The sequence below is a fragment of the Vulpes lagopus genome, chromosome 16 (genome assembly GCF_018345385.1).
Source record: "Vulpes lagopus strain Blue_001 chromosome 16, ASM1834538v1, whole genome shotgun sequence".
NCBI lineage: Eukaryota > Metazoa > Chordata > Mammalia > Carnivora > Canidae > Vulpes > Vulpes lagopus.
The window spans coordinates 3,859,468-3,871,730 of NC_054839.1; the positions used below are offsets into that span (position 1 = coordinate 3,859,468).

General features: G+C 38.7%; 1 protein-coding gene across 1 annotated transcript in view; it reads right to left on the reverse strand.

Moving 5' to 3' along the window:
- MYO16 (myosin XVI) overlaps positions 1-12,263 on the reverse strand; it is a 451,497-nt gene that overhangs the window by 175,979 nt on the left and 263,255 nt on the right. The window contains exon 20 of the mRNA XM_041730888.1: positions 9,951-10,023. Within this exon, the coding sequence (XP_041586822.1) occupies positions 9,951-10,023 (73 nt within the window). The remainder of the gene's footprint in view (positions 1-9,950; positions 10,024-12,263) is intronic.

Here is a 12,263-nt window from a genome sequence, read left to right on the forward strand (position 1 = left end):
TGGAAACACTCTTTAGTAACAGAACATTATTGCTTATCCAGATGGCCTATCATTTGTATTAATGACAAACTTAATTTCTTGAGTAAATTTTCGCCAACTGTTCTCCCTTTACTTTTATTACTCAGTGAAATATCTCTGAAGCAAAAATATAATAGAGCATGACATTTGCATCACAAAATTAAAGCAGGAGGTTAATTAAAGCTGACTCCAGTTGAAGGCAGAGCCTTAGACATTAGACAGCAATTCACATTCTTACTGCACACTGGAAATGCCCTGGAGCTCTTCGAAAAAGCTGATGTCTCAGCCTGACCCCAAACCAATCTAGTCAGAGTGAGGCCTAGACATTGATATATTTCAAAAGCTTTCCAGGGGATTTTAATATGTAGATATGGTGAACATACTGGAAGAGATGATAGCACAGAACACACACAATCCATTCACTGATTTGTTTCTCAATTAATACAGATATGTCTGTAGACTACAGTAATGGGATGTCAGATTGTGCAGGAATGATGTCAGATTTTAGATATTCTGTGTTTTCAGCACGTGTTCAGCAGAACACTAATTGAATGAAATGTCAATTGATACTGTCTAAAAAAACACTATATCAGAACCCCACTGGAGAAACACTGAGCCAACCTAAGTTAATGGTCTTCTCTGCAGGACTTCTCAGGGCCTTTCCTTATACCAAGTATACTGTGAATCTCTACCTTACTTTTTCAAAGCATGCCTCAGGGCTTGTTAGATTGCTCTGTGTTCTTCACCCAACAAATCAATCATTCCTGATTTTGACACATTGTCTATAAAACAGCAGGTGCAGAGGCTGGTGAGGGAATGGTACTTCTCTGATTTGTTTCAGCTTTTAAAATCTGTAATTTATTTTGCCTTCTTTGAATATCCTATTATGGTAGAGGCCTTTCTTCTCTCTGTCCTTGTTTGGGAGGGCCTGTTTACTTTCCCTTAGCACCATCTGTCTCAACCTGATAGACAACAGTGCCTCTACTAATGTCATGTACGAGAGGCCCAGGGAGCTGTGTAGACGCCGCATGCTGGGCTCCTTCCCTCCAGGAGCCTAGTCAGCAGGAAGGAGCTGAGTGCCCACCCATGCCAGGCCCTACTGCTGCTGTGGTGTCTTCCCTGGGTGGGCTTGGGTTTCATCCTTTCCAGTCTCCCTGCCCCTCCACTTCTCTTTGGTGGATTACTCTTTTCTAAACAAACCAAATGTCCTTGGCCCTTTTGATTGCCCTTTGAAACTTCAAAATCAAACTGCAGAACAGGTTTTAAGCAAAGCTAGGTGGAAGTTACGTCACAGGCGTAAAAACATCGTTTCTATTCAGGCGTGCCTGGGTGGCTCCATCAGCCAAGCGGTCAACTCCTGGTTTCAGCTCAGCTCATGATCCCGCGGTCGTGGGATCGAGTCCCACGTGGGGCTCCACACTTAGCACAGAGTCTGTTTAAGACACTCTGTCTCCCTCTGCCCCATCCCAGGCTCACGCTCTCAATAAATAAATAAATAGATCTTTAAAAAATGTATTGTTTTTATCCAGGCAAGCTCTGTCTCAACATTTCTTTTAGTGATTCTCTTACTTAGAGCCACACAGGCTCACAAAATAAGTTCAAATTCTAATGGGCTTAATTCATACTTGTATTCTCCTTTAATAGGAGTAATTACTACTCTGGGATTTGAGGGGTTGACAGGAGGGGTGGCCAACAATAAACCCATTGGCTAAATGGATTGCTATATTCTACATTATAATCTACTAACGTCAGAATTGGAAACTACAAATGAAAAGAAAAACTATATTTTTATATATTTTGTATGCTACCTTGTCCATAAAATATATCCCTCCATTTACATAAAAGCCATACTCAGTTGTTGGGAATGTAACTTCTGGTCAAAATTCTCAAATTTTAAAGTGTCGGGCACTATACTCTTCATCACTTTTCAACAAAAGATAAGTGTGTGTGTGTGTGTGTGTGTGTGTGTACTTAGCAACAAATCTCATCTTAATCAATATGCCTTCTCATTTCATATTAACTTGTTAATGTAGGCCTGAAAACAATAATCAATACATAATTTCTACTAAAATATTCATTCTTTTTAAAGTAGTTGTCATTACTCAGGATTAAATGCAAAGCTAAGAGGTACTCCATAAATAACGAGCTCTTCAGGATAGTGGTCACAAGGTGGCAGAGGGATAAGCTAGTACAAGGAGCACTGGCCTTGGGGCCAGATGGACGCACATCCACACTGCCCACTTGGCCAGCAAAGCCTTCCCCAGGGGGTTGCCGTGAGAGTCAGAGATCATCCAGAAAGAGGGCCCAGCTCATAGTGGGGGCTAGAGAACTTATAGCCATTATTGATTATTTATTAGCAGAAAACTAAATGAATCTATACTCCTGGTCAGCACATTTGGGCTTTCTATCCAAACAGCCGTCACTGTAAATGTAAGCTTTTCCTTGGTTGGTCATCCCTGAAAGAACTCAGTTCACTCTTGTCTAAGGTGACCTGATGGATATTTTCAAACCCATTCATTCTTCTTCCGACGTCCTGAAACATTTCCTCTTAATTGCTCTGCAATACAGAAAATACACTTGCATTCTCTAATTTATTTATACATAGTAAAAGGATTTGGTGAAATATTCCACTATAGGAAAAAATGATGCCAAATAAATTTAACATATTTATATTATATTTAACAGAATAAATAATGTTGTGCCCTAAGAGAAATGCAAGCAAATATACTCATGGATGGGCAGCAGTTTAGAAGATGTAGGATGAAAATACACAATCAAGTCTAGCTTCAGAGAACCTGTGGCTCTGGGGACAGTTCTGAATTCAGAGCTTCATGCTGTGTACTTCTGTGAGTTACTTAAATTATCTGAGCTTTGCTTTCCTTAACACCAAAATGGTGATGTTTTTTAATGTTGTAGTGTCTGGAGGGGAAAATGTCATTAAATGTAGTTTACATACTTAAAATTGTTATTCCCTGTCTCATTTATTTTGTTTCCTTTTCTTAGTTTTATCTTATATTTATGTATATATGTCAGTATGTATGTATTTTTTCAGTAGGCTCCACACCCAACATGAGGCTTGAACTCATGGTCTTGAAACCAAGTTGTACGCTCTACTGGTCATACCAGGCACCCTCACTCAAGACTTCTAGCCATACTGTCTTTAAGAAATAGAATCTAATATTAGGGGTGCCTGGGTGGCTCAGTGGTTGAGTGTCTGCCTTTGGCTCGGGTAGTGATGCCCAGATCCTCAGATTGAGTCCCTACATCAGGGTTCCCGCAGGGAGCCTGCTTCTCCCTCTGCCTATGTCCCTCTGCCTATGTCTCTGCCTCTGTGTGTGTGTGTGTGTGTGTGTGTGTGTGTGTGTGTGTGATGAATAAATAAAATCAGTAAAAAACCAATATTATTGTAAGAAGTACATTAAAATAGCATCTCATTATTTAATTACTGTTTTTCTATAGAACCTGAATAGCACTCTACTAGTTCTGCTAAGTAAAGAAACTAAATATTCTCATTCAAATTCTTCTTAAACTGAGTTGGATATTTAATGTATGTATAATTTTGAGATCTAAATGTGATGAGACTTAACAATAAAATATTTTTTGTTTTCATAGGTCAATCAATAGAGTGGTAAGTGGATCAATATTGAAAGCTACTTTTTTTTTTCTTTTTAAGTAGGCTCCACACCTGGTGTGGAGCCCAATGCAGGGCTTGGACTCATAACCCTGAGATCAAAAGTTGGACGGTTCACCAACTGAGCCATCCAGGTGCCCCGGATCTATACTGAAACCTAATAGTTGTCAGGACATTAATTATGATGACAAATGTACTGGATTTCTGCCATATTTGGTGCTAAAATATCAACATTTTCCTCATGAAGGCTTCTCAGTCCTTCTCCCATGGTATTAGATTAGAACTGGTCCTTCTTCCATTTGCATCTTACAGACCACACCACAATGCCTGTGCATTATTTCTTCTTCTTCTTCTTCTTCTTCTTCTTCTTCTTCTTCTTCTTCTTCTTCTTCTTCTTCTTCTTCTTCTCATTCTTCTTCTTCTTCTTCTTCTTCTTCTTCTTCTTCTTCTTCTTCTTTCTTCTTCTTCTTCTTCTTCTCATTCTTCTTATTATTCATGAGACTCAGAGAGAGGGGCAGAAACATAGGCAGAGAGAGAAGCAGGCTCCCTGCAGGGACCCTGATGTGGGACTCAATCCCAGGATCCCCAGATCACACCCTAAGCCAAGGGCAGACACTCAATCACTGAGCCACCCAGGTGCCCCGGCCTGCACATTTCTTAGTACCTGGAACAGAGTCTGGAATTTCTTACTTATGCAAATGTTTGTTGAATGAATTAACCATACACTGTCCTGATGCCAATGAGCCAGGAAAACAGATCCTTTCTGCTGCTGCTAATACTCTATCACACAGTAGAGACTGTAGCACTTAACAGTTTTACCATCTGTAAAATGGGATACTCCCTGTTAAGGGTGTGATTTACCTTTGTATCATTTCTAGGATAGCAATTTCACAACTGAAAATTTTATGTTTTTTTTTTTTGAGGTTGAGGTTGCCAAAGTATATAATATCATTTCATAAAATTTTAGAAGTCAAGGTATCTGGCTTTTTTAGTGTTTGAACACTTATCATAAGCCTGATTGAATTACTGTTCATCTGGACTTTCCAGTAAATCTTACTTTTTAGAAAAGGGTTTGTAAGCAGGGAAATGTTTCAAATCCTTGACAACTCTTCTGAAATCACCTTAGATGAAGCCTGGCATAAAGATAGGTCATATATCACAATTTTATCTTCTGCAATGGAACCTTTAAGTTTGAACAAATGTATTCTCTCTTCAAATTCTCTATATTCTTTTTTTTAAGATTTTATTTATTTATTCATGAGAGACAGAGATACAGAGAGAGAGAGAGAAAGAGAGAGAGAGAGAGAGAGAGAGAGAGAGAGAGAGAGAGAGACGCAGAGACACAGGCAGAGGGAGAAGCAGGCTCCATGCAGGGAGCCCGACATGGGACTCAATCCCGGGTCTCCAGGATCAGGCCCTGGGCTGAAGGCAGCACTAAACCACTGAGCCACCAGGGCTGCCCAAATTCTCTGTATTCTTACAGTAGGTTGCTGATATGCAATTTTACTAAACTCTGTAGCTCTAAGTATTTCATTATACATAGCTGCATTTTAAGTATGTAGTGAGAAATTTAGGAAAATTATTGAATGTTAAATCGTTACTTTTCATGACTTTGTTCTTTGTGTCTTTGGTAAAGATTTGTAGCATGTAAGGCTTTGCAATCCCACTTATTGGGTGCATAACTATTCTATCATTTATTAAAATAATATTCATGTAATCTCAAAATATTATCATTTATTTAAAATTGTATATTATGGACAGTTTTAAGCATATTCAATGGTGAACAATGTAATGAACCCCCATCTGCCAGCAGCAAACCTAAAGAATTATCAACTCGTGGCCAATTCTGCTTTACCTATTTTTCTATTACCCTCAAAACTAGACTCATCTCAAGGAATTCTCTTTAATTGTTAAGTATTTTAGTATAATTCTTTAAGACACTAGGACTTAGAGAACACATCCACAGTACCTTTAACACACATACTTTCTATCAACAATAATTCCTTCATTTCATCAAATATCCAGATTTTGCATTAGTTTTATATGTAAACAAGGATCGACATAATGTCCATATATTTAACTGACCTCTGTATCTCTTAAATCCCTTTGAATCTATAGGCTACCCACCTTCTTCTATATTTTTACCCTTGCAATTTATATGTTGTTGAAGAAATCATTTGTCCTGTATGGCTTCCCACATGCTGGATTTGTGAGTGTATCCTCATGGTTTATTTTATTATGTTCCTCTGTTCCCAGTTCCTGGTGACTAGTAATTAGCTCAGGAAACTTCATTATATTCAGGTTTTCTCTGCCTTCTTTCTCAGCAAGAACACCTGACAGGCATTTTGGGTGCGTCTGTTGTTCCAAGGGTAGCAGTCACTGATACTCACTACCTGATTCCATATTTATTGGGAGTGGCAGGACTGAGCTGGTCTGATTATGACACCCATTCTTCAGTTATCTGTTGTGGGACTGCCCTGGGCTACATGTGCCATGGGTTGGGGAGGACTGGCATCTCTAGACAGCAGGTCCTTCCATCTGAGAAATCAGTTCATCTCTCCACTTGTTTGTGTGCAAGTGGAGACTTTCAGGAGCCTTCTACATAGCCCCTCACTTAGGCTACTTACTTCATTTTGACAAGGTCAGTCTGTCTTCACTTTCCATTGTGCCTCTAACATGCTATTTTTAAGCTACATAAGAATTACTGTTTTTTTAGGGGTGCCTGGGTGGCTCAGTGGTTGAGTGTCTGCCTTCGGCTCAGGGCATGACCCCGGGGTCCTGGGATGGAGTCCTGCATTAGGTTCCCTGCAGGGACCCTGCTTCTCCCTCTGCCTATGTGTCTCTGCCTCTCTCTGTGTGTCTCTCATGAATAAATAAACAAAATCTAAAAAAAAAAAAAAAGAAGAATTTCTGGTTTTGCATGTTCATGCCGAAACTAGCTTCTCTATCAAGTCCTTGTGTTGTTTACAGTGATGTCTCCTTCAGTCTTCTCCCTTTTCCAAATACATAGTCACATCTGGAAGTAGAAATATTTTTACTTCTTTCTCTCACTTTCTAATGCCTCGAAAGGAAGAAGAAAGTGAGAAGTGCTTTCTCCTTTCTAGCATCACTGTGTAAGGGATACCCTTGTCTCGTTCACTATCTTTCTGTCTCTTGGGCACTACAATCTTGGAAATCATTGACTGCGTGATGCCAGAGGGTCAGCTGGAGGGGCTTCTCCCTCAATGCCTTAGGAGATACTTTTACAGAGCTAGAGATAAACTTTATGTGATAAAGGAAGTAGGGTTCAAAAAATCAAGTATTACATAACAGAGAGTGAGCTGGTAATAAGGTAATTATTTAAATAATGAGGACGGTAGATTCAATATACATATATAATGTTATATATTTTATTCTAAATATGATCTTATAATATGTAAAATAGCTCTAAATAGAAACAAATCATTAAAAGTCAAAGAAAACAGGATTAGCATTTCCTATTAGCTGAAATAAATTCTCATCTAAAGAACTGCAAAGGCCTGTCAAATCTTTTAGAGGTACTTGGGGATGCTGAGGTTTTGAAGTGCTTCTTAGCTATCTCCTCAAACTGTCCCTGTTCTAAACCTTTGTCAGCCTTCTTATGGAAGAACAGTTGAAATATATACATTTATTCCTGAGCAAGGAAACCACTAGGAGATCCATTATGAAGATATTTTCTTATGAATTCATTCTTAAGATTTCAATTGCAACTGTATTTGTTAAGCTTCTATTATATACCAAATGCTGTACCTGACACAATTCAACACCATAGGAATTGACATTCTAGCAAAGAGCCAATAGATGGGTCACAAAAGCTCAAAAAAGAGTAAAATAAATACTTAGAAAGGTACTAATATTCTTCTGGGTTTGATTCAGAACACAGTATTGATTTGTTAAACATTTTGTTGAAAGTTTGCAATAGAATATAAAATGAAAAAAAAAGAGGAATATAAAATGAAGAAGTTCACACACTATCAGCAACTCAAGAATCTAGAATGGAGCATTCAAACCAAAGCCTTTGTGATAAGTTCACATGCAAATTTAGAAATGTGCTAAATCCACTGTAAGCTGAGATTTGGATTCATCACAAAGAAAATAATTTTATTCTTCTAAATGGCTCCTAGTTACTATTGTATACAAGAGCCAACCAAATCCAGGAAAAGGGTACAGTTCTTTTTTTTTTTTTTGATATTTTTTCATAATTTAAACCAAAGAATTTATCTTGAGATTTACCCAGAAGTGTCTAAAACTACATTATGGTATGTATGTACGTATTTTTTATTTATTTATCTGCCTATCTATCTTTTTATTTATTTGAAAGATTTTATTTATTTGACAAGAGGAGAGAGAGAGCACAAGTAGGGGGGAATGGCAGGGAGGAGAAGCAGGCTCCCAGCTGAGCAAGGATCCCAATGCAGGGGATCATGACCTGAACCAAAGGCAGTCACTTAACCGACTGAGCCACTCAGGTGCCCCATACCTTTTGGTATTTAATAGAGACCCACTCTTTAGATTTGAAAACATGCCATTCCTTGTTATATGAAAATCGCAGCTTGTGAATATATTCTAAAGTATATAATTAAAATATTTAGCAGAATGAAAGAACAAGGGATGTATGTAAAATTGTAGTAGAAGTAGTAAGTTTTCATTAGAAAATAACACTCATGTTTTGTACATCCCAGTCATCAGCACAGGCTGGACAGATCACTGTGTGGCTTGTGAGGTAGGGCACGCATGGACTCCACCTATGGCTTCTGCATGTTGCATACCAGGAGATGGAGAAACCAGGGAGTCTCATTAGAGACTTGAGAGCCTGTATGTTTCCTAAGGAAAAAATGTCCGGAATCAATACTGCTGGCCAGATGACCTTCAAATACCTGTGTTGAGAGCTGCATCAAGGTCAAGGCTGGAACACTCACATCTGTTGTGCCATTTTACTGATCAGTCTTTTAACCACCCTGTTCCTCTGTGCACTGCTAGTTTCTTATAGTAAGGGACGAATAAACAAAACCACAGTCCTCCTCCTCCTCCCACTCACCCCCGGATACAGAAGTCTGAAAGGAGAAGAAATCTGTGGTCTTCCTAGTTGTATTTCATACCAGACTTTCTAAAAGTTTTGTAAAGAATATGATTCATGATGACTCACCCTGGATTAGGTGAGTCAACATGATTTAGGATCTACTCACAAGATGCTGCACCACTTTTTATGACAAAAAAAAAAAAAGGCTGAATTTTAAAAGATTTTCAAGTGTCCTCATTTATAACAGTAGTGGTGGCTCTCCATTATTTCTTACACAGGGACATGAGCTAGAAAATGACACCAGAACCTCTAGAACAGTCATCTTGTTCAACCCCACAGCTCTGTAAGTCTCTTACTGTCCTGATTTTACAGATAAGGAAATCCAGGTTCTTTACAGGTTTTTCCTCTTGATCAGGACAGTTCTTGTAAAAGTCATAGAATTGGGTTTCAAAGTCCCATCTAGTGTCATTCACCGCTACATGATCTACCTTAAAAAATAAAATAAATAAAGCTGAACAAGTGATGTAACTATTCAAAGCGTTCCCAAACCACGGCACTGATGTAACTCTTCCCATGCTGTGGTACAGCCTGGTTTTCTCTCTTCCCACCTACACCTCTTCATAGGTTCACCTCCCTTTCTCTGCTGGCTGGGGCCAGTTCTATTTCTACTCTCTTCTTTAACACTTAATCTTTAGATACACTTACTTTGATTAAATGATTCATACATTACTATGGAGATCCTTAAAAAAAGAACAAGTGCTTTTCAAAGTACCCTAAACTGTAAATGGATTAAAAATAATCAGTGCCTCTTGAAACTATTTTTATGAGTTTCCGATAGTCATATGAATGAGTGTCACATAGAGATGATCCTACGAATAACAGTACTTGGCATAATGGATTGTTTCCATTCTGATTTTTGGCCACAGTTTCTCAAGACCTTTGCCCTAATTTCACATAGCAATGCCCTCTGTCTCTCTGACCTGGTTGAAATAGCAGGTCATCCTATCTTTTAAAATGAGTACTTCTGTTTTTTGTTTTTTTTTTTTTTAAAAAAAGATTACGCCAGTTGTTTACAGATCACACAAAAAGGATGAATATATCCTTAAACCAGGGATATAAATTTTAAAATAGGATAGTAAAATACTTATTTTAATTCTGTATTTGCAAGTAATTTTGCAAATAGTCCCTATTGAATTAAAGAGTTAACTTATTAATTAAAAAAACACATCAAAGCTTATAAAGTTTCAAAAGAAACCCACTTACTTGTTCAAATTCATTCTTTTGAAATTCTTCAAAACCGAAGATGTCCAGTATTCCAATATCCAAAGTCTGTGTGCTGAAAGGAAAGGATCAGTGAGCAAGCATACTTAGGTCTCTTACATGAAACCCCCCATTGCTACTTCAGGTCACAGAAATCTGGCCACTCAGCATGTCACTGCCAATTTGAACTGAAAACAGGCAAATAGTTATCTTAAAGTCTAATACAAAGGCTCTGAAAATCAGGGGAAAATAAATGTTCTTTAATGCTTCATTCAAACACAGATACATTATTAAAGCACACTGATTTTGAAGTTTACAGTGTCACAGTACATGGGTGATTGAATATTTGTTTCTCTGAAACAGTCCTCTGTCTCTCCTTCCACCAAAGGAGAGGAGGTCTGTGCCTACCTGTCAAGTGGTTCTTGCCAGTTAATACACAAGCTGATGTGGTCTCACACGACTTCTTCATCAACTTCATCATACGTAAGAATAGTATGAGGCAAGTCACAATGAAGCTGCAGATATGTGTTTTGATAGACCCAATCATGCCCCCACAAAAATTATATTATGACCTTCCTAAAGAAATTCTTATAGAGAAGAATGACGAACATAATACTTGGATGTAGTAATGGGAGTACCTCGTGACCCTTTTGCTTTGGATGTAAACTCTCTCTCCTGTGGTCCACTGGGAGGGCAAGCGTAGATGTGGGACCTCATGGGGAGTGAGGACACGGGGCAGAGGAGAAGGTGGCAGGAGACCCGACAGCCTGGATTTTGCCGGGTATGGGGGCAGCACGGGGAGAGGGCACGAGGAAGCTTCTCACAAAGAAAGACCTGGATGATTCTGGAACACTGGTCACCTGGAGGGCACACACCCAGTATTCCTACATGGCAGCTCTAGAGCCTCAGCAGGACGACTGCTGTCCGAATTTTCTGCTCATGGGTGTGATGGTCCATCGTCATCATGGATTGTTTTCTATTTCACTGTCCTGGTGATTGCAGACACTTTTGTTCTCTGCTCGATTGGTCCAAACGGCACAAATGACAACCAACTCTCTGTGCCTGCATGTTGTGTTCACTATCAGTGCAGAATCATAATACTTTAGGGTGATATGTAATAAGTCATTTAAATGACCAGTTTCTTTTTAAAAAAGATAGCATAATGATTCTATGATATTCTGTCTCTAAGATTAGTTCTTGTAGATGGTACAAATATGAGCTTCCTAAACAGAAAGGAGAGCATTTTAGAAGCCCTTAATATAAATTTCACATGGCAGGGAATACAAAGCAGTGAGGGAAAAGCAGAGTCATCGAATGGATGCCACTAGGTAATTGATTTAATTTTTTAGAAGGAAAAAACAGCTTTGTACCTCACCCTGTGTACCCAAATAAACTCTACATGGATTAGAGAGAGAGACTGTTAGAGCAAGAAGCTATAAAAATGCACAAGAAAACAAATGTGATCATTTTTTCTGCTTTCAGTTCTGAGAAAAATCAAAAGCAAATTTAAAAAATATGATTACACAAACACCAAATTCTCTTCAGGATAAATTGCATAAATAAAATTAAAAACCATTAGAGGTGGGTATTATTTTAAAACATGTATGCTTATTCATTTTCATAGATTTTTTTTCCAATCTGTTGACCCATGTGTGCCTCCATCCTCCGTGGTGACTTATGCACACCAGGCGATGCCGGGATGATGCTCACTCAGTGGTAACAGCATTGAGGGTGTAAAGTGAGTCATTGTTTTGTTTAGGCTGTGTGCGTGTGTGTGCGTTTTCCATGTAATAAGCTGCTTTGTTTCCCTTGTAGGAGCTTGGTGACAAAGCTAGTCAGGTTTTAGACTTGTTCAGTCTTGGGCAGGTATCCTGGTTCAGACACTTTTTAGTTGGACAACTTTTGGCAAGTTACTTTTGTTTACTGTGTTGCAGGTTCCTCATCTATAAAACCGAGACAGCAATTAGAAGCAATGTAAATACAGTGCTAGACCAATTGCTCGTAGACAGTGTGTCTCTACTCACTGCCAGTTTTCTTTTTCTTAAGATTGTATTTATTTATTTTCAGGGGAGAGAAGCAGAGGGAGGGAGAGAGATAATCTCCAGCTGACTCCTCACAGAGCACTGAGCCTGACATGGGGCTCGATCCCACCACCCTGAGATCATGACCTGAGTTGAAATGAAGGGTCAGACGCTCAACAGACTGAGCCACTCAGGTGACCCTGCAAGTTGCTATAAAAAAAAATTGTTGTTTCAACTTGCTATAGAAATGAAGCTAATAGAAGAAATATAAATGGCTATGGGCAGATTACAAATG